Source organism: Taudactylus pleione, unplaced genomic scaffold, assembly GCF_031769625.1.
Source record: "Taudactylus pleione unplaced genomic scaffold, aTauple2 ptg000162l, whole genome shotgun sequence".
Classification (NCBI taxonomy): domain Eukaryota; kingdom Metazoa; phylum Chordata; class Amphibia; order Anura; family Myobatrachidae; genus Taudactylus; species Taudactylus pleione.
In genome coordinates this window covers 7,828,820-7,851,268 of record NW_028284564.1, presented here as the reverse complement: position 1 = coordinate 7,851,268, position 22,449 = coordinate 7,828,820, and the positions used below count along the sequence as shown (strand labels likewise).

The window sequence follows — 22,449 nt, the reverse complement described above, 5'->3', positions numbered from 1 at the left end:
GAAAAGCGTGGAGCAGTGGACCAGTAGAGAAGTTGCCCATAGCAACCAATCAGCTTTGAAGTAGCATTTTTCAAGTAGTCTATAAAATAAGATAGATGATTGGTTGCTATTGGCAACTTCTCCACTTGGCCACGCTTTTCACAGCTCGATACATAAACCTATCTGCCCCTATATGCTGGATCTCATATTTTGTATGGAAACAAAGGCATAACCTTCCGCTATAATAACTAAATTCCTCCTTCCTCCAAAGATGAAACCTTAGCCGAACCTCTTTTTTATTTACCTCCTGCTCCTGTAGCCAATCAGATCGTCTAAATCTTAGTAGCTGACGTATAGCAGTGTCACTAGTCTAGTAGCATGTAACACCCTCCTCACATCACATGGTACCGTATCCGTATGTTTACAACACTGACAACAAGGCGATGGGCTATAGTCATATACAGACGGCTGTCAGCGAGTAACGCAGCCAGCATGCAGCAGGTGGCAGTAAGCCTGGGCCTCGTGAGCTGAGTTGTCTGTGCCGTGACAGCAGCTGTGTGGGCTGAACCTGTCCCACCAATCACACGCTGTGGAAGCTGGAGGTGGATCTGCCTCTTAACTGCCCTCTCACCAGCCAGCTGCATCCCCCAGGCCGAGCTCACCATGCTGCAGCTAACCTTCCCTCTATCCAGACAGTTTCTGCTGAGGAGGAGGAAAATCCTCACTTCCTGCTGTAGACAGGCTGTAGCTATGTCTTCTCTGTTAATTAACCAGCCACAGTATTCATGGCTTAAAGACCTGGGCTTGAAGGAGGAGAACGATGGTGTGTACAATGGAGCCTGGGGAGGCAGAGGAGAGGTATGTGTACTGCCCTGTCTGTGCCTCCTACTAAACTTAAATGATTTTGGGTCGATGCCTAAAGTACACGTACGTTCCCTTCAGTGCAGCACAGCCTGGCATACAGGAACAGTGCATGATTACCATTTCTTATTTCGTATAACAGCTTGATGTTCAGAATTATGTAGATTTTTTAACTAATTATGGTCACGTCCCTGCTTACAGCTTGCTGCAGGTTGTCCTCTGGGATGCATGTCACTGACAATGGCAACTTTGCTGTCTGGACTTGAAGTCCCTGAGAAACTCATGCAATGTGTATTATTAAGTCCAGTCCACTAAGCCACCACAGGAACTGTCCCAGGATGAGATATTGCTGTACGGTGATTTTTCTGGTGCCTATTATGTGGACAATGCACATCTACATAACCGATGACATATTAGCTAGTCATCAGATTTGTTCTTTTTAAACATTTATTAATCCTAATCTCATTATCCAGAATGTTATTTTAAAATCAAATATTGTAGCCGTAATTTTCATTTATTTGGCCAAATAAGAGAATTACAGATAATAATATGGAAGCTGGGTGTTTATTCTGCAGATGTGACTCATTGTTATGATGACGCATCACTGGTACAGTCTGGTCCAGCACTAGTTTGCTGAAAATGAAATTTATTGTGTGGTATATACTGATCTTAAGTTGTACATCTGTAAATACCCAAAAATATCCCAGGGTCCACATTTTTCTACCATTTTCATGTTATGTCCTAACATAAAACCAAGGGATAGGAGCTGTTATGAATCCGTTGAGTTGCCCATTACAGTGAGAACTAATTGGTGCCAATCTTTACTAAGCCAATTAGTCATCATGCACATGAATCTGGGTTATATAATGACTCTTCTGAGAGCATTGGTTCTTATGGGGGCTCTTTTCATGTGTCCTGTACATTTATGCATCTGCCCCTAAACAGTGTGTGCTGGAAACTTCTCTAATATAATAAATGAGAAAGTCTGTATGTCTGTCTGTTTGTCCTTTATTCACGGCCAGAGTTTTGGACCGAGCACCACCAAATTTGGCATGTTAGTGTACTTCGACCAGGATTAGGTTTTTGCCTCACTTTGAACTTTGACAGGTGCCCCATATAACACATTCCACACTGCCCCTTTCATATTATGCTCACCTCCCTGTGTCCCTTCAGCAGCCTCTCTTCTCCCCCTGTGTGCCATCAGCAGCCAGCAGGTGTGGATTTGGGGTCAGCTAATTACATTTGGCGCACTGGCTGGCATGGACAGACAGCGCCAGCACAATTTGAATCTCACGCCGGAAGCGAGCCAATTGGAGCTCGCTGACTTGCAGCCAATCAGGTGCCTCCACTGTTGATTCGCTGCCGGTCTGTGAGCTCTGACTGCCACGCAACCGGCGGAGCTGTCTCTCCATGACTGCCTGCCAGTGTAATCCGCGCGCAGACCGGCAACCAAATCAACATCGCTGACACCCGAACCCCCCCTCGACGGCCCTGACTGGACCTGCCCACCTTGTATGCCTGGCGGTTCAGGTGGAGCGGCGGGCCACAGAGGCAGCTTGAGGTCCATAGCAGCCGCACCCCCTTGCATCCACGGTAGTTACGCCACTGTTTGCATGCATGTTTAGCAAACAGTGGGGTCCTTTTCAGGATCAATGGGATGGGGTTATAGGCGAGGACAACGTAAACAAATAAAGGCTGCAGGTATACTTCAGGGTCCTGTCTTCAAACCGGGCAACGCAGGGTATCCCATCTAGTATTAAATATTGGAAATATATTCATTGAGGCCTGACCCTATTGTTTATGCCGTCCCATTTCTGCCTCTAGGAGTAGTGAATTATTGACTTTGTTTGAAAGCGTGTAGCAAACAATTAGGCTAAATAGTAAGGTAGTAGCTAAAGGTCATACATCTGTTCCTAAAATTGCAAATGTTCTGCAGCATTACTTATTTTCAACTTAAATCACTTGATATTTTGCTGAGTGAACACATCTCTCCTGCAACCTGTACTCATATATTTTGCTTAAAGTTAATGAATGATTGCTGAGTTTGCGAAGTTTACAGTTCACTTTCTAGACATGATTTATAATAACTGTATAGATTAAGTAAGGTTATGAGTTGGCAAAAATCATTTGTCCATGTTAGTTTTGGAAATTTGCCACCTACATAATTGTTTTACAAAATGTATAAACTTGGGGTCTGATTCACATCCGCACGCAATGGTGATATTTACGCAGATTGAGCGATTGTTAGCCATTGTGTATTCATGTAAGTCGCACTGTGCGTGCTCAGCGATTGGTTTACTATTGTGCTCACACAGAGGATTCACTGGCAAAGTAAGTGACAGGTAATCAGCGTTTGGGGGAGGTAACTGGGGATGGTTAGAAAAATGCAGGCATGTAGGTTAATTTAAACTGTTTTGTGGGCGTGCATAAATTAGCCACTGCATCCTTGCAGCAAAAGAGCCCTCTGGGTAAAAAAACACTGCATCCAGTAGAAGACAGGCAAAAGACTGCACGATTATAGAAATTGTAATCATGTAGTCGTTTGTCTGTTTATTATGATTGATGTTCCTACACTGAACGAGCAGTCGTTCAGTGTAGGAACATCAATCATCTGCTAACATGAGCGTCGTCAGGTTGACCTGCATGTTTGCCCGATGATAGATGTTCTAAAACGACCAGCGGGAGTGTGCATCGCTGGTCGTTTTAGACATTTTAGTGAACGATCTTCAAACGATTAATGAACGATAATGACGTCGTTATCTTGCAAACGCTCAATTTAATCGCCTAGTGTATGGGCAGCATTAGTCACTGTATCCTTGCTCGCAGCAAGAGAGCTCTCTGGGTAGAAAAACGCAGGTGTGTCTGACCTTCTAAACACTGTTTTATGGGTGTTCATAAATTAGCCACTCCTTGCAGGAGAGCCCTCTGTGTGTCTGGAGACCCGCTATGTCTATGGCAGCTTAGACTTACTCAGAAGGGTGATGGCTGCCTGATCTGCGTCCGATGGTTCTGTGTGTGAGCGGCGGATGTGAGGTGCTTTCAGTGGGCATCTGTACTGGGCGGTGGGTGAGTAATTAGCATAATTTTGATATTGCGATTGCAGCTGCAATGGCATTTGCGTGCGGATCTGAATTAGGCCCTTGGTCACTTTATGGATACTGTAGAGACAGACTTTTGCAGCTAGGCCACTATCATCTGATCACTATTTTATTGGTCTTTGCCTGAGTTCTTGCATACCATATGTAGAAAACAATTATGGGTATCCCATGTTTTATTACATTTCATCTACAATGCCACGGCTATTTCTTAATAAAAACAATGCCCTCTTGTGCTAGCAACATGATCACAAGGACTTAAATATAAAACAAACATATTGATTTTTGCAGTCTTTAAATGTATCTGATAATTATTTTACACATTTCATTTTCTTTCAGGTCATAACATCGTATTGTCCTGCTAACAATTCACCAATCGCCAGAGTTAGACAGGTAATTTATTTTGTATTTTAATTGAAAATCCGGATTCTTTATTGGTATAGCCGCATACACACTACAAAATGTGTATATGCAGCGATATAGTCACACTTGCCGATGCCGACCAGCAACAGATGGCGAGGGGGGGGGGGCGGGGCCATGCTTAACTATAATTTTTATGTTTAATAGTGTGGTAATAATACATTTGTTTTCAAGAAACAGTCTTATTTTATCTATATTTTTATTAATTTTAAAGGCCAAGTCAATCCAAGAAGACCACCCGTTCCTAGGCAGGTTCATCCCTTCTCCACCCCCAGGCAGGTTCTTCCTTACCTCAGGCAGTGGAAAGGTGGAACACTTGCAATGGCACTCTCATTGTTAACTTTATAGTGTCCCCTTATAGCCTCCCACTGTTCAGTTATATACTGTACATCTGGGACATACAGTAATTGTTCAGCCAACAGGATTTGAACAGCACTATGTGCTCCTTATGGCACTAAAAGTCCTCATTCTAACAGCAACTGACCAAAAAGCTCACTTGGCACATAGAACATGTCAGTTTATTTTCCATCAAGCTTGCTTTGGTACTGACACTGGCAATAGACAGGTTTTTGAATCCAGCACTTTTTGCAGAGCACTAGTCTGTCACATGTATTTTTGTGACTTCATCCTTTGTCCTTTTTTGAAGTCAGGGTGCGAGCAAAAATGTGCGAGAAACCCGTGGTTAGGGCGCCCTAACCAGGACTTTAGACGTTTTACAATACATCCTAATTAGAAATTGATAGAGTAATTTGAAGAGGTGAAATTTTACTTGTGAAAGTCCTACAGTTCGGTGGTCACAATTCTACACTGTGAGGGAAATTAAATCTCAGTGATGTAAGGATGCGCATGTTACTGAATTATGTTACTCCAACATTGCACCTTTTCCTGCACTACACTATTGGGTGCGAAGTAAAATGTGGACTTTGGTGGCTGAAAGGTGCCAGTGATCTAAAAGTTTCTTCGGTGCCAGTCTCCACGAATAAAATTGCCCCCTGTATTTGTAAATTAGAATTTTATGGAATGGATAGAGCTGACGGACAATTCATGCTGCCCTTTGGTATGATTGGGGTTGGACTAGTCACACTTCTGGCCAAAATCCACTGTTCGGATATTGGAAACATATGAACAGTACAAGTGAGCAGAAATCCAAGTAAAGGCCACATGAATGTTATAAATGAGTACATGCCACCATTTTACTGTAGCCAGCCAAGGGAGTGTTGTAGTTACTACACTGACTGTAATATTATTAGGCCACCTACCTGAGTGCTTGATTCCAATCCGTGACTGCAGAGGCAAATGTGTAGTGGAGACGTGACGGTAAATACAAGGGAGTGGGCTGATTTCTGTATGTTTGAAGTCACTTTGCACAACTGGATGCACCATCTGTGAATTCAACACAGTTATTTTTGATGCTGCATATTAAGTCCTGTAGTACAGATTTTGCTACAGAAATAGGTGCATCTTGCTTCCTAATGTCAAATGATAGTGATCTATGTCTGTTGTATTTTTTCTTTATTTTAGGCCACTCTTGAAGAGTACAATGAAACTGTTACCAAGGCAAAAGAAGCCTGGCAATTATGGGCAGATGTAAGTACAATTTAATCATAATAGATGGAAACAGAGAGTCAAGGCCGCCAATATTGTTTGCTGTCCATTAACTTGTGACAGTATAGAGGAAGTAGAGAGCGGTTACATATATCTGTCTATATCTGTCATAGTTTAAACAAACCAAACATCTGGGCTTAACACTGTGAGGAATACCAGAGTACTTGCATAAAACTATTATCATGTGCTTGGTGAGTAGCCCTTATTTCCAATTTACCAGTTGGGCCTCTGGTGCTTGACTTGTGGTCACCTCAGGAGACCTGACACTTGGTGAGCAGAAGAGATCTGATGCTGTACTTTTTAATTGATAACATCTAGAGGCAAAGGTTCTTTTTTTCTTTATTTCCTGTTCCAAAAATGAGAAGCACGTCATGCACCTGTGGTTTTAATAAGTAAAAGCTTGTGTCCCGTGCTGATCGTTTTGGAAGTGTTCCATTTTGTAAGGGGGAACCATGGCAGCCGGGCTTGGTCCTCAGGTCAGTCACGCAGAGTTGATAATTGGACTGTGAACGGTCTTTTGGAAAATGTTCATAAATTGTCGCCCTGTTTCAAAGGAAATTGATATCCAAATTCACTCGCCCTCAGCAGTGGTGTAATAGTACAAATCTGTGAATTCTCACCGAGGACTTGACTTATGATGATTAAATTGCCAGCTTCCATAGTATATAATGCGGGAGATGCCGTGGAGACTGATAAAGTGGAGAGTGCCAATCAATCGGCTCCTAACTGTCAGTTTACAGGCTGTGTTTGAAAAATGACACTTAGGAGCTGTTTGGTTGTTTCTTTATCACTCTCCAAGGCTTAGTGCATCTCCCCTTGTGAAATTGCTTTCCTCTGCCTCAAGAAAATGTGCACTTACATATGTGCCTATGCAAAATTGCATTGTTCTGGCACTTGCACCAGTCATCACCTGGAAAGGCATAATGGGAAACTGTTAGAGCAATTGCAAACACATGCAGACCAGGACTCATCTGGGCAGGTGTAAACAGTGGATAATGATGCTGGTCACCAGCACTAGCAACTGCTTTCGATTAGCTGTTTGTGAATGTGACACTGATTGGAGCTTTCATTGTGGCTTCGGCATCGATTATGCTGTAGTTTGGGTTTTTCTCCTCCTACATGAGTTATACCTCTTTTCCACCAAAAACCCAGGTCCGACCTGGGTTTTTGGACATGGTTCCAACCCTGGTCAGACCCAGGTCAGACCCATTTACACTGCACCTTTCATCTGGGTTACTCCCAGGTCAGCCCTGTTCATTCACACTGAACTCAGGTCTGCCCTGCTAAACCTGTGAGGTCATTAAAAGTGGGAGGTGACTGCTCCACAGCCACCAATCAGCTCATTTTAGGCATGATCCAGGTCAGATAACCCGGGTTGCACCGTCTACACTGCACCATTACCCGGGTCCATCCTGGGTCCAACCCTGGTAGCTACCTGGGTTGGATTGCAGGGTCACTTGACCCAGGTTATTTTTCAGGGACCCATTTACACTGAGCTGCGACCTGGGTAGACCCAGCAAAAACCCAGGTTTTTGCTCTGGTGTAAAAGGGGTATAACAGAGTTGTTTCTGCATTTGATGGTTTAATGATGACTAATAGTGAATGCATATTTTGGAAACAAAACTAATTGTTATGTTAAGTGTATGTGATGTACTGGTGCCAAACTGCACACATGTTGCAAATTTGCATATACACACAGTTGCGATTTTTTTTAAGTGAACACATATTACACCTCTGCTGAAACACCCCTATAGTGAGAACTTTCATAGTGTAATATGTTTTCACAGAGAATATATTACAGGCCTAATCCATTCCATGCTGTAAATGATACATACCAGATGTTAGAGTTGTGATGTTACAGTAGAACAATGCTTTTATTCTGGTGACCTAAATCGAAGCTAGCTTTTAACATCAATAATATTCTTTAGGGATTACATAGTTCCTAACATTACAGATGTGTTCATGATTAATTTGCATAGTATGTACACTGAAGTGCCAAAAGTCATGGGATAGATGCCTAGTATCCTTACCTTCTAGCCCGGCAAAGTGCAGCAACTCAACGTAGCAGATGTAGATCCATGCCATCTGAATAGCTTCCCAAGGCTGCCTGATATTTGTAGGTGCAGGATCTTGGTTGCAAATTGACCTCTCCACCATAAATGCTTGGGGTTCATGTCGGACGAACGTGGTGCCACACCAATCGTCAGAACTCTCCAAAATGCTCCTTGTACCAATTCTGGACAATTTGGGACCGATGACACTGTACATGAAGTCCATGAAGGGCTGCAAATGTTATCTAGCAATGCAACGTAATAGTTTCTTGTCAATGACATGTACAGATGGACCTATGGACCCCACACTATTATGGAACCACCAACAGCCTGCACAGTGCCTTATTGACAACTGGGATCCATGGCCTCATGGGGTTTGTGCCCTACCCGAACCCTACCATCGGTCCTAAACAACCGGAACAGTGACTTATCAGACCATGCCACATGTAGCCAGTCTTCCTTGGTCCAATTGGTGAGGTGCTGTGTCTGGTGTCATAGTGTTAACCGGTGCACTGTGGTGGGTCTTCTGCTCCCATATCCCATGGAAGATAAAGAAATCTGCACAGACCTGCTGGATGTGAGCCTGGTATCTGCTGCATTGAATGTGGATGTGATTTGAGCCAGTGTCACTTGTCTGTTACCACGGACAAATCTGGCCAGACTCAGATGGTCACGATCATTAAGCACCCAAGGACTGCCACTGCACTGTCCGTGGTGGGTGGTAATGCCTTCCATGAGGTATTCCTGGCACACATGTGACACCATAGATCGAGTAATGTTGAATGTCTGCACAATTTATGAAATAGAATGTCCAATCCATCATGCCCCGTTCGAATGCCGATAATTCACATTGCCTTGCCATTAACAGCCTAGCTGGTGTTCAAACTGACTCAAGAGGTGTCTGATTACAACTGATGCAGGTCTGGGCATTTAAAAGACCTCACAGTATGGTGATGCCACCTGCCATTACTTTGGCACTTTAGTGTATATTATGTATAAATATTTTCAAGATGCTTAATGTTGCATTAAATCTAAAACGTTTATTATTGTATTCATTATATGCTTGTCCTAGTAAGAAAATTGTTTACATGACTACTCTATATTTTTTAATCCGGAGATATTTCTAAAGGAAATTTAGCTGTCATATGATTACAAATAATCTGACTATTTCATTTACTTGTTTGTTTTAAGATTCCTGCTCCGAAACGTGGGGAGATAGTGCGACAAATTGGTGATGCTCTTAGAAAAAAGATCAAGCTTTTAGGACACCTGGTAAAGTAAACTAATCCTAAAAATACACTATGAATGACACACAATGGTGTAGTACTGCTTGGACTGAAGCAAATTGCTTGCCAGTAAACAGAAGATGTATAATTATGGTAATATTCATGTAATAGTACAGCTGTTTTCATTTTGGTTTGGTCGCTTACTATTAATTGTTATCTGGGCCAAAACATTGGTACCAGTCTTTCTGACCTCTTTAGAGTCTTTAGTGCCACCACCCATCTAGTCGTGTTCTGAGAATGTCCATCTATGGGGACAATGTGATCATTACTGATCCAGTCTTATAGGTTCACTGTATCTTTCCATGATTGTGGATAACTCTGAAACATGTTGACTGCAGCTATAGCTTCAAACATGCTCTAGGTTTATTTGTGACTAGCACAGAGCAATGTACTGTGTATACCAGACAAAGTTTTGTTATCCCTCTCTGCAGACTGAGCAAGCTTATGGTGCTGTGTCTGCAACATCTTTTCCTGGTCGTTTTAGATATTTTCCAAACCAGCCTAAAAAATGACTTCATGCACCACCATGAATGACCTGTGTATGTGCCTTGCCGCTAGGCCACACCCTCAAACAATTGTATTGTATGATAGCAAGCAATCAGTTAGTTTGGATTAATTTATGCAAGGCAATAAAATAAATGAATAATTGATTCAAATAATTGGTTGCCAGCTGCTACTTAAACTTTTTTTTTTTTTTGTTTACTGTTAGTAAATACTGTGCATGCAGTATTGTAAAGTATATGGGGAAACTGATGTGTTTGCCTTTCAATTCCTTATGCAAGATCTTAAGCCTGTGCTTTCTGAGTTTTCACTACATTAAACGTAGTTGTTGCAATGGAAAATGTTTCCTTTTTAAAAATGAAAAAATGTAAAACAAGCCGAACCTAAAATGGTTCTAGTAACACTAGTTTCTTGATCAGAGACGTCTGACCGTTTCCACATTTTGTCTGATGCAGAGATGGACGCAAATGCCATCGCAGCTGTGATCTGTCACGGATCGCAATTGCTAAAATATGCTTATGGCTCACTCGCTGTCCAATGCTTAGACGCCCACTGAAAGCATCTCGCATACGCCGCTTACACACAGAACCGGAAACCGCTCAGATCAGGCGGCCATCAGCCTTCTGAGCAAGCCTAAGCTTTCGCAGACATAGCGGGTCTCCAGACACACAGAGAGCTCTCCTGCTGCATTCAAGAATGCAATGGCTACTTTATGGATGCCCAGAAAGTGTTTAAATTCTCCGACACTACGGGTCACCAACTTTGAGAGTGAGCCGCAATTCAATCGCTGAGTGTGCACAGTGCGGCTTACATGCATGCTCAATGGCTAACAATCGCTCATTCTAAATTTGAAAGCTTATAGTTTGTATGAGTTGGGCCGGGGTTCAGAAATCCTGACTTTGAGAACACACCACCAATAATACATATTTATTATAAGCTATTTATAGTTCATTTAATTCATCAAGCAGATATTAGATATTTTTGTTGTCTAAAGGTATTGTTGGGATTTAGGAAAAAAAAGTCGCTCTATTATTATACAGGTGTTTGATTTACATATTTTTATATTAATTTTTTTTTACTTTTTTTTTTATTTGTCTAGATCTATAGCCATTTTATTAGAATGGTTTTATCTATTTCTTGAACTGTACTCAAAACAGGATGTAGTCAGGATGCCGGTGGTCGAAATGCCGACCGCCGAAATCCCCACGCCCAGCATACCAAACGTAGGTAAGACGGGCGTCAAGAGCTCTTGGGAGGGGGGGAGGGTTAGGTTTAGTGACTCTTGTGGGGACTTAGGGTCAGGCAGCCCCCCCCCCCCCGGGAGAGTTAGGGTAAGGCTAGAGAGAGGGGGGGCTAGGTTTAGGCATCACCAGAGGGAGGTTAGTGTTAGGCACCCCCCCCCCCCGGGGGGTTTAGGGTGCAAGGAGGGGGGGTTAGGTTTAGGCACCCCTGGGGGGAGTTTAGGGCTAGGCACTAGGGGGGAGGTTAGGACTAGGCACCACTACAGAGGGTTAGGGGGGGGGGTGGGGAGGGTTAGGGGACTTACTTGCCCTAGTTGGGATCTTCATCTGCCGGCCTTCCATCTGCCAGCCTTTCCGGCACTGGGATTTCATCTCCTGGGCTTAGGACCGGTGGTATTACATACCGATTCCCTCAAAACAACTTTGTCTGTTATAATAAGCAACATTCCTTTTATTGCCCTGTATTCTTTAATGTTGTCAATAACTCTAAATAATTCTATGTTATTGGTAACTGATATCTCCACCCTCTAACATTATCTCCTGCACCAATTCTACATTTGGATAAGTTGTGTATAACCTGCATTTTCAGGAGTCATTGGAGATGGGAAAGATCTTAGTAGAAGGAGTTGGAGAAGTCCAAGAATACATTGATATATGTGATTATGCTGTTGGCCTTTCACGTATTATTGGAGGACCTATATTGCCATCAGAAAGTAAGGAACTATGATACCATTACTTTAACCCAATATTTCTTGTCAAATGAACACACTGTTGTAGGTTATATAATCTCTTCCTATACGCCTCCCCTGTCATCACTTTGTGGAGCAACTCAGCTTTTCAACCTAGTCTATCCCATATAGCTACAGTATAATGTGGTGTAGTGCAAATTGGCCTCCTTCCTCCTTTTCAGACCTTCAAGGCTTGTATGGGTTCTTAGTGTGGCAGTTCCCTCAGTACATGCCGATTAGGCTCTAGTATCCTTATAAGCTAGACCTTTTACCCCATTGTTAACACTTTGTCAGTGCTGACCTTGTTGATATGGACAGATCCGATGATGGCAATAGGTGTCATCGGAGTGCGATGGAGGTTAATCCACGCTATAGATAACTTTAACATAACCAGGGATTGGTTTATTAACTGGTAAAAAGCAGGTGCAGAATAACACAGGGTTAAACAGTATGCAGCAGGTACAGGATGCAATATCCCCAGGTACAGCCTGGAACCTGATTGTGGTTAAGCAAACAAGCCCTAATCTATTGCAGTTTGCTAAGTAACAGTATGCAGGATTTGGGATTCTTCATTGGGCGGTCTTAGAAAGTCTGTGTATTCAGCACTGGTCATACAGATCTTTGGTCTCTATGGGAACTGTACTGGTTGTACCCAGTGACTGTTTTTGTTTCAGGTACTAGTGGCACAAAAATTTTACAAGCAGCATTAATTTTGTCACTACATAAAACATGTAATTTGCACAGAAAGTACAGTTCTTCATATGGATCACTGATTTCTGTGATCTGCTCTGTTTACCGTGCAGTAACTGTAGCTGAAACCCGGTGTAGGATGCCGAATTGGAGGAGTACAAAGAGTTACAACTTTTTTTTGGTCTGTTTAATTCCACTTGAAGCAGATTGTAATAAAATTATTACTTTGTCATGTAGTCTAGTACAATTATCATGACCCGTTTTATTTTTGGCAATTCACTAATTTGAAATAGAAGTATAGAATGGTATTATAAGTATAGCATAATACAGATGGACTTGTTGCATTTGTCTTCCAGGGCCTGGGCATGCTCTGATTGAGCAGTGGAATCCAGTGGGATTGGTAGGGATTATTACCGCTTTCAATTTTCCAGTTGCTGTGTATGGGTGGAACAATGCACTTGCTCTGATCTGTGGGAATGTCTGTCTATGGTAAGAAAATAGTAGATTTGCAGCTGTTATTGAGGATTATTATTCTGTTTTTGCATTTTCCACATCTTTGCACTTGTGTTTACATAAAACTACGCGAATAGGTCAGGATAGAAAACCAATTGTGTTAAACTTACACGCTTAACAAATCTCTGAATTGGATCACTGAACAGTCAATAGGTTGACATGAAACATATGTAACTATTCACTACTCCCTTTGTTTTGTTTTTTTCAATGTCAAGTTGAAAGTAAATAGGTCATGGCTTCCATCCTGTTTCATTTCAATCTATGCGATTTTGAATTATGACATTTTTAATCTATGTGACTGAGTGACATTGTGACATTTAATGAAACCATTAAAAAGTGAAATAAGATAGAAACAAGGCAGTAGAGCAGTAGCAATGTCATTTCACTTTATACAGGAGCACAAATATATGTAATGTTTTGTATTTCTAATTAACAATTACAAGTAACAGGCTCCCATATATACATCTGTATAAGGTGCAAAGAATATATAAAACGGCAGGTTAGAGGCCTGTGTCCTGAGAGCCCACAGTCTATGAGAAGGTGATACAGGTGTGATCTTGTAATTTATTTACTAAATACTGTCTTGAATTAAAAGTATTTGCTTAGAGGAGTGTATTAGACAGAAGTGGATGGCTTGTGTCAGGTTTGGGGGGCAATCAATTGGCTTGATAAATTAGTTGGCTGTAATTCTAACTTGAAAAGATTGCTCTGTACTGGACATAGAGCAAGATATTATTACTATTAACCTCTTTATGGCACCACAGAATGTATGCAGCACCGTACAGAGTATGCATACAAAAAATTGTCACTATTACAAGGTATTCAACTTACATACAATACACAGCAGAATGCCATAGCATTAACCATTTAAGAGGAGAGCTGGTATACTTTAATAAAAAAGTACGTCTTAAGGGTGCGTTTAAAACTGTGGAGGCTGGTTGAGAGTCTGATTGGGTAAGGAAGGGGGTTCTAGAGGATGGGGGCACCTTGAGAGAACTGTTGTAAGCGAGTGTGAGAGGAGTGACCATGGTGGAGGATAGGCGTTGGTCAGAGGAGGAGCATAGAGGGCGATGAAATCAGAGATGTAGGTATGGCAGAGTAGTTTACGGCTTTTATACAGTAGGTGAACTCCATTTTGTGAGAGATAGGGAGCCAGTGAAGCATGTTGTAAAATAGGGGAAGGCAGAATCTGTACGGTGGGAGAGGAAAATGAGATGAAGCATTAAGAATAGATTAAAGTGGAAAGAGAACAGAGAGGAGGAGGTTGCAGTAGTCTAGACAGGAAATTATGGAAGCATGAGTGAGAGTTTTGGTGGCATCAGGTGTAAGGAAGGACATATTTAGTTGCAGGAAGCACTGTGACATTCAGGAGGAAAAGGCAGACCGGCAACTGGAGACACGGGTGAAGATAGAGGTCAGTGGGGAATTGCTAGATTTGAGTGTCGTCAGTGTATAGATGGTATTGAAAACCAAAAGAGCAGATGAGGTTTCCAAGGAAGGAGGTGTAGAGGGAAAGAAGGGGCTAAGGATTGACCCTTTGGGGCCACCTACAGGTAGAGGAAGCAAGGATATGGTAGAGACAGAAAAGGAGCAGTGGGTGAGGTAGGATTTGAACTAGATAAGGGCAGAGTTGTGGAGGTTGATAAAGTAGAGTGTATGAAGGAGGAGTGGGTGATCAACAGTGTTGAAGGCAGTAAACCTATCAAGGAAGATGAAGAGAGAAGTGAGCCTTGGATATGGCTGTGAGATGGTCATTGGTGTCCTTGGTGTGGGCAGTTTCAGTAGAGTGGTGGGAACGGAAGCCAGATTGAAGAGGGTCGAGAACTGAGTGGGTAGAAAGAAAAAGGTAAGGCGAAGATGGACAATTCTCACTGATCTAGGAGGCATAGGGAGGAGAGATGTAGGGTGGTAGTTAGCGAGAGAATCTGGGTCAAGTGAAGGTTTCTTAAGGATGGGTGAGGCATGTACTGTGGGCAGGTAGAGGGGACAATGCTGGAATAGAAGGACAGGTTGACGAGGTGGGAACAGACATCAGGAGAGTGGAGGAGGTGTGGGGGAATAGGGTTAAGTGATTCTTGTGGGAAGGTAGGTTAAAGGGGAGGGGAAAGCATTGCGGATGTATTTGATTTCAGTAGTGAAGTGGGTGTAAGTTTATGGGAGAGAGGGAGGAGAGTAAAGGAGGACCAGAGTAGGGGGGGGAGCAGAAGAGGGACTTAAAGGTGGCAAAGAGGCGGCAAGAGTTGCAGGAGTTGAGGGATTTAAAATAAGAGATTTTAATGAGAGACCGTAGAGTTGTAGCAAGTGAAGTAGAGTTTCAGTCTGAGCACGTGATTTCCTCCAGGGCTATTCAGCAGTGTCAGAGCATTTCTGAAGGTAACGAGTATGTTTAGTGTGCCATAGCTGGAGAGCAGACCAGTGAAGTCTGAGAGTGACAGTTGGACCAGCAGAGTCGAGAGTGAAGGAGAATGCACAGTTCTAAAGTCCAACAACTTGGTTAGGGTGGAGATGGGAGAGATGAGGGTGTCTGTTGAGGAGGAGATGAGGGTGAGGTCAAGAGTAGCAAGGCTGCGCTTAGTGAGCATAAACTGGAGAGGGGGGTAAGGGTGTGAGATAGAAGCTGAAGGAGATATTATGGTGGTTTGAGAGAGGAAGGGGAAATTAGTCAGGTCAGATATATTGCAACGGTGGGAGAAGACAAGGTCAAGAGTGACCACTAAGGTGGGTGGGGAGGAGGTCCATTGGGTGAGTTCAAAGGAGGAGGTGAGGGATAACATTGTGTGAGGAGGGACTGGGGGGGGGGTGGTAGATGACTGTGAAGTGAATGGTAATATGAAGAAGAGGCAAATGGATTGCACCATGAAGAAGGAAAAATAGAGGAGGGATTCAGGGGGTAGAACTCAGAAGGTGCAGCAAGGAAAAAGTGACTTCCACACATTCACCTTGCTGTTCACCGGGATGAGGGGTGTGGAAAAGAGAGACCCACAACGCAGAGGGCAGCTGGGGAAGTAGTGTCAGATGGGGAGAGCCAGATTTCAGTAATGGCGAGGTTGATGAATTCATGAGATTAAATGGTCATGGATGATGACCACTTTATTACAGACTGATCTAGCATTCCAATCGGCACAGTAGAAAGGAATGGAGTGTTGAAGGTCAGATGGGTTTGAGGTTGACATAGTTGAGATAATTCTGGGGAGTAGACTAGTGAGGGAGAGGGTGAAAGAGTGATGATGGGACAGAGAGGGGAGGGGAGCTGGGGGTTGTGAGAGGGAACGAACGAGGATAGGCAGGGCAGGAAGAGAGGAGAGGAGTGTAGGGAGAGGAAGGAAGTAGGGGAGAGGGCAGTGAGTCAGGAGGAGGAAGATGGGAGAGCAAAATGCTAAGTAGTATTTATGGGCTGGAAATGGGCAAAAGATGGGAGAGTAAGATGTAAAACAGCAGAGGCAATACAATACACAGATATATAGAAAATTAATTCCAGCAAAGCAATACAGGGGCAGATGCAGATGTGGCCACAACTGCATCTATTGGAATTTTCCATTCTGCAGCTTTATGCAAATGCCACTACAAAGTCCTTCCCTAGCGTATGAACGTGCAAGGATGCCCACTTTTTACTGTACGTACACTGTAATACTACCTGGTGTGTCTTTAGAGTGCAGATTTACCATGTGAGTGGGTATGGCCTTCAAAGTGAACAACTGATCGTCTGAGTACACCAACACTTTAGTGACCGTCCCATAAAACACCCATAAGATGGACCATCTCTGTGCATCTGTTTAGCCACCTCCCAGTAACCTCCTAGGAACGCCAACACTTTTCCAATACATCTCTGACACTGCGCCTCTCAATCACAACAGCGACTTTGTGCTTACTCATACAGGGTTTTAGGGTTTATCGCGCGGTAGCAAAAGATTGCTCAACTTCGCCAAAATCCACAGTATGCAAAGGACAAATGGAGATTGGCAAAATAGGGCAGCACGAAACAGAACAAATGGTGGGGAGATGCGGAAATCAGAATGGCATTAAAATATAAAAATGTTAAATGGAAAATAAAAATGCACTTTGATGTTAAGAAAAGGCAATATAGGATACATGTCAATGCAATTACTTGCTGGTGCAAATAACAGAAGTAGTAAGTTAAACTTTTGAAAGGAGAACTCTTAGGTTATGTGCATCATGCAATGTTACGTAAAATCAGCAACTTAAATAGAATAAAGGATGAGGACATTTTAAAAAAGGTTAATGGTATTCAGGAGTCTATTTACTAAGCCTTTATCTCTGTTCACTTTATCTCCATCCAAGGCTTAGTAAGTAGACCCCTGAATGCCATTAACCTTTTTTAAACTGTCCTCATCCTTTTATCCTTTTATTTTTGGTGGGGTGTGGAAGCAAAATTACAATGGGGTCTATTGACACCAGGAAGGAGGGTGGGGGGGGGGGCGGGGGCGGGCAAAACATCTCCTTGGTATATTTTTAAAAAAAATACAATATATTTAAAAAAATACTTTTTAAACTTCATTAAATATAAAAAAAATAAAAATAAATTGTCAGTAAGTGGTTTAAACCAGAGGTTCCCAAACTCTGTACCTATGGCACCCTAATAGTCCAGGTTTTAAGGATATCCATGGTTGACCACAGGTGACTTAATGATTTAGCCACCTGTGCTCAACCACGGATATCTCTAAAACATGAACTGTTGGGGTGCCTTGAAGACTGTGTTTGGAAACCTCTGGGTGAAACCATAAGATGTGACCTAGTTTAGTGAAATTACCTAAACATTTCGTCTTCTTTTCTTGGTAAGATATTTTGAAAGTGCAGCTGAAAAATCACTAATACAACTCAGGAATCAGTATTTACTCAGATAAAATCTGTTTACTTAGGGTTACATGATCAGTAAACCGTAGTGTCTAAATCCAAAATAAACTCTCTGCAGGCACATGTGACTCCTCTGGGAGACATTCTCTTGCAATAGCAATATGATTCATATTTATATTCTCAATATTAGAAACATAATTTCTATTCTTGTGCAATATTATTTTATATATATATATATATATCATTTTTTTTTTTTTTTTTAAACCTCTAAATTGAGACTAATGACTCCTTGACATATAAAAGATGCATTACACAGTAATGAAAACACACACACGTGTCCATCAGGTAATAAGTTCATCTGCTCTTTGATTTATTTGAATGGAGAGAGCAAGGAGTAAATGGACAAAGGTAACAGACCGAGAAAAAGTTGCATCGCAAGCAGAAGTGTGTCCCGCATCCCCCCCCACCTCAGCCTTGCTCTACAAGATTGAGGGGCCTATTTACTAATGGATGGAGATAAAGTACCTGCCAACCAGCTCCTATCTGCCATGTAACAGGCTGTGTTTGAAAAATTACTGTTAGGATCTGATAGGCTGGTACTTTATCTCTAGTGCCAAAAGATCCCCAGTCATACCAACTCCCACTCCCCAGGTGTAGTAGGTTCTTGCGGCAGAGCCCCTCCTCCCCGTGTGTCACTATATATGTAATACATTTATTTTTTTTATATATCCCCTAGGCAAAACAAGTATTTTAATGGGTAGCATAACCCCCAACCCCCCAGTGCCAAAAGATGCCCCACCCCCTCACCTTGTTGCGGAGTGCAGTGCGGGGGGGACTAATCATCATCAGCTGCTGCAGAACAGATCTCCTCTGCAGAAGCCAGGGACCGAGCGGGCTGGTGTGGTCGCATTTCATGCCACCAAATGAAGCACTTCTGGCTCCGGTCACATCACATTAATTTGACATGGTTGTTGTTATGAAGTATTGTTTTATACTTTTTTTCTGTTCCTTTTTTGTAAATATCATTTTTGGTTAGAATAAGCAAAGCATAAAGTTATCTGCTTCACTGCAAATTAATGTTTCTAATCCATGTAGAGTTTCCCAAACTCTGTCATTACAGTCCAGTTGTAAGGTTATCCATGCTTGAGTCCAGATGTTTAAACGAACTTGACTGAGGTACTAATTAAGTCACCTGTGCTCAAGCATTGATATCCTTGAAGCCTGAACTGTAATGGTGGAGTTTTTGAAACTCTGCTTTAATGCAATGGATCTCAACTCCATTCCTCAAATAACCCTAACATGTAATGTTTTATGGATGTCTTCACTTATGCACAGGTGAGTTAATCTATTTCTTCTTCAGGGTCCATAGGGCTCCACAGGGAGACATTGGGGTGTAGGTGTGACCTGGATGACCGGACAACAACCGCAAAGCCTTTCAATCCCAGGATGCTCCGGTCCTTCCCCCTATACCCCACCCACAGGCTGAAGGCACTTCAGTTTCGTTGGTGTCCGGCAGGAGCTGGACCACCATTATAACAGGGGATTGCATTAAGCAGCCCAAGCTTTTCTTTTATGATTTAATTTATTTCTATTTTTTTACTACAGTATAACGGGCGAGCAGCACCAGACTGTCCTCCGGCCATCTGCTGCCGCCCCATCGCTCCTCCGAGGCGCTGTGACACAAGCCTTTTGCTAGGTACTCCTGGCCGGGCTCCGAGGGGTCTAGCTAGCGGGCTCCGAGGGGGACTAGCTAGCAGGCTCCAAGGGCCCCAGACTGCAGCCCGGAATTCAGGGGACAGGTAAGGTGGAACCCTGTTCGCGGGACCCGCATTGTTGCGCAGTCTTGCCTCCTGTCGTAGGAGGCAGACCGGAGGCACAGATGTGGACACTGGTGAGCCCACGAGTCCAATAACCACCGGGGCATATAACATACTGGTGCAGGGCATATGTAAGGGGGACCCTGTGGTTAATGTCAGCAAGGGGAGAAGGCGCTCTCCCTGCAGCCCCTCCCCCTGTCCAGGGCGACATTCCACTGCGGTCTTCGTGTTCCCTGGGCAGCTCCTCCCTCATCCTCCGCCCCCTCAGAACCCACCCTGGGCTGCCTTTTCACAAATGCTGGCAAAACTTGCGGACCAAGTAGCAGTCCCCATGGTAGCTCCCCTATGGGATGGCCGCAGCAGGTACTCCCTGAAAATCCTTTGCCTCCCCCATGGATTGACATGCTGTCTACCTCAATACAGAGTTTGGCTAATACCTCTACGGTTTTTCAGCAAATGCTGCAAAAAGAAAAGCCTTTACCTACTAAGGGCCTGATTCAGACCCACTCGCGAGCGGCTGTCCGCTCGCAAGTGGGTCGATGTTATGCACTGAGCATGCGCACGACGGAGGGAGCTCCGTCGTGCGCATGCGCCAGACGCGACGAGCGAAGGAAAGTCCTTCGCTCGTTGTGTCCGATCAAAGGGGGCGTGCTGTCAATGTTGATTGACAGCACGCCCCCTTTGGTGGGCGTGGCGGGGGCGTGCCTCCCTGACGGGGGCGTTCCCACGGGAACGCCTCCCGTCAGAAGCCGGCCCACTGACATCACTAGTGATGTCAGTGGGAGTGATTTTGGCTCTGATAGAGCCAAAATCACTCCGGAGCTTGCGGTTGAAAACCTCAACTGCAGGCTCCGGCTCGCAAATTCGATGGTCGCGATGGTCTCGACCATCGCGGCCATCACAAAGCACGCTCGTATAGCCTGTGGGTGGTGACCCACAGCTATACGAGCGTCCAGGAGGACGCTCCATGAAAATTTTGCCCGGCCCTCATTCAGAGCGTGCGCTCTGCTCAGAGCGTACGGCTCTGAATGAGGGCCTAAGTCTACTAAACGTGCTCTGTTATCTTCCCAGTCCACACAGTTATCGGATTCTGAGATATCATCTGGGGAGGCAGAAGACACAGATCTCTCTCACTCTGACTCCATCTCAGGAGAGGAGGAGCCACCCTCTAAACTAAATATACCTGCTCTTGTGAGAACTGTTAAAACTATTCTAAAAATAGAAAAGGATGAACTCGCTCCTAAGAAAAAACACACACTTTTTAAGCGATAAAAGGTTGTTTTTCCAGAGTTTCCTCTGACAGCTTGGAATATGCCTGGGTAAAATGTTTCAAATTCCAAAACTGTTCAGTTCCTTTTACCCTCTTCCAGCTACTGATGGTTCTAAATGGGAAGTTCCCCCCGCAGTGGATTCTCATGTAACACATCTGGTTAAAAATGCCACCTTACCCATTCATACTGCAACCTCCTTGAAGGGGACTACAGATAGATGTATAGAAGCTTGTCATAAATCTATATACTACCTCTAACAGGAGCTATTACTCGTCCTTCTAGGGCTACGGCCTGGGTGGCAAAAGCCATTGAGAGTTGGGCAGAGACCATAGTAGAGACTTTTCCCCCTGGTGCTTCGAGGGAACAGCTGTGCTACATATCTCACATTAGAGATGCAGCATCCTACTTATGTGAAGCAGCTATGTATACGGCTTTCCTGGCCTCCAGGATATCTGCCACCTTGGTAGTGGCCCATCGTATTCTTTGGCCACGTTCCTGGAAAGCAGATTCAGACTCTAGAGTCTCTGCCTTATGCAGGAGACATCCTATTTGGTCCAGAATTGGATAAAATTGTGACTACTTTGGCGAATAACAAGACAGCGTTCCTGCCCTCTGCATATAATACAAAGCCTCGGATGTCATCCTTTCAGTCCTTTCACCCTCATGGAAAAGCCAAGGGTCAGTCCTTTCCACGACAGCAGACATCAGCCAAGGCCTCCAAGTCGGGCTACTAGACATCCACCTGCCAAGTCTGAGAACAAGCCTGCAGCCTGACGGGGAGGCCGACTTCTTCAATTTGCCCAAGTTTGGCATCAAACCAAGTCAGATGCCTGGGTAAGAGAAGTGGTCTCCCACGAATATGCCCTCTCCTTCCTGAGGCGAACACCCCCCGCCCCACCCCCAACAGTTCTTTTGCACAGGACCTCCATCAGACTCAGCCAAGGCCCTGTTGCTCCAAAAGCCATTTAGTCCTTATTGAAATCAGGAGTAATAATTTGGGTCCCCTCCTCACAACGGGGCAATGGCTATTATTCTACCCTTTTCTTAGTTCAGAAGCCCAATGGGTCTCATCGGCCTATCCTCAACCTCAAGTCTCTGAACAAGTTTACCAAGGTGCCCAGGTTTCATATGGAAACCCTCCGTTCTGTTATCCTAGCTATGGAGCCTGGGGATTTTATGGTATCTCTATAGACATTCAGGACGTTTATCTAAATGTACCTATAGTGCCTTCTCATCAACAATATCTCCGGTTTGGTACACTGCAGCAACATTACTAATTTCAGGCTCTGCCGTTCGGTCTTTCAACACCCCCCCGGGTCTTTACCAAGATCATGGCAGTTATGGCGGCCTATCTTCGTCGTCAAGGGATCAGACAGCTCCCATACTTGGACAATCTCTTGCTGTTGGCAAGTTCCCCAGAGACTATTCACCGCCATCTACAGGTAACCATTGCCTTTCTTCAAATGCACGGTTGGCTGATCAACTGGAGAAAAAAATCTTACACCCTAACACCCTCTCAAAGGATGGTACATTTGGGAGCCCTCCTGGACTCTCGAGTTCAGAGAATCTTCGTAACGGC

The 22,449-nt window shown here is 43.8% G+C and overlaps 1 protein-coding gene across 1 annotated transcript in view; it reads left to right on the top strand.

The window, feature by feature from the left end:
- The first annotated feature begins 490 nt into the window (after window positions 1-490).
- Window positions 491-22,449, top strand: part of ALDH7A1 (aldehyde dehydrogenase 7 family member A1) — a 66,206-nt gene continuing 44,247 nt past the window's right edge. The window contains exons 1-6 of the mRNA XM_088475107.1: window positions 491-837; window positions 4,275-4,328; window positions 5,877-5,942; window positions 9,203-9,283; window positions 11,629-11,752; window positions 12,814-12,946. Coding sequence (XP_088331233.1) covers window positions 643-837; window positions 4,275-4,328; window positions 5,877-5,942; window positions 9,203-9,283; window positions 11,629-11,752; window positions 12,814-12,946 — 653 coding nt within the window. The 5' untranslated portion in view covers window positions 491-642. The remainder of the gene's footprint in view (window positions 838-4,274; window positions 4,329-5,876; window positions 5,943-9,202; window positions 9,284-11,628; window positions 11,753-12,813; window positions 12,947-22,449) is intronic.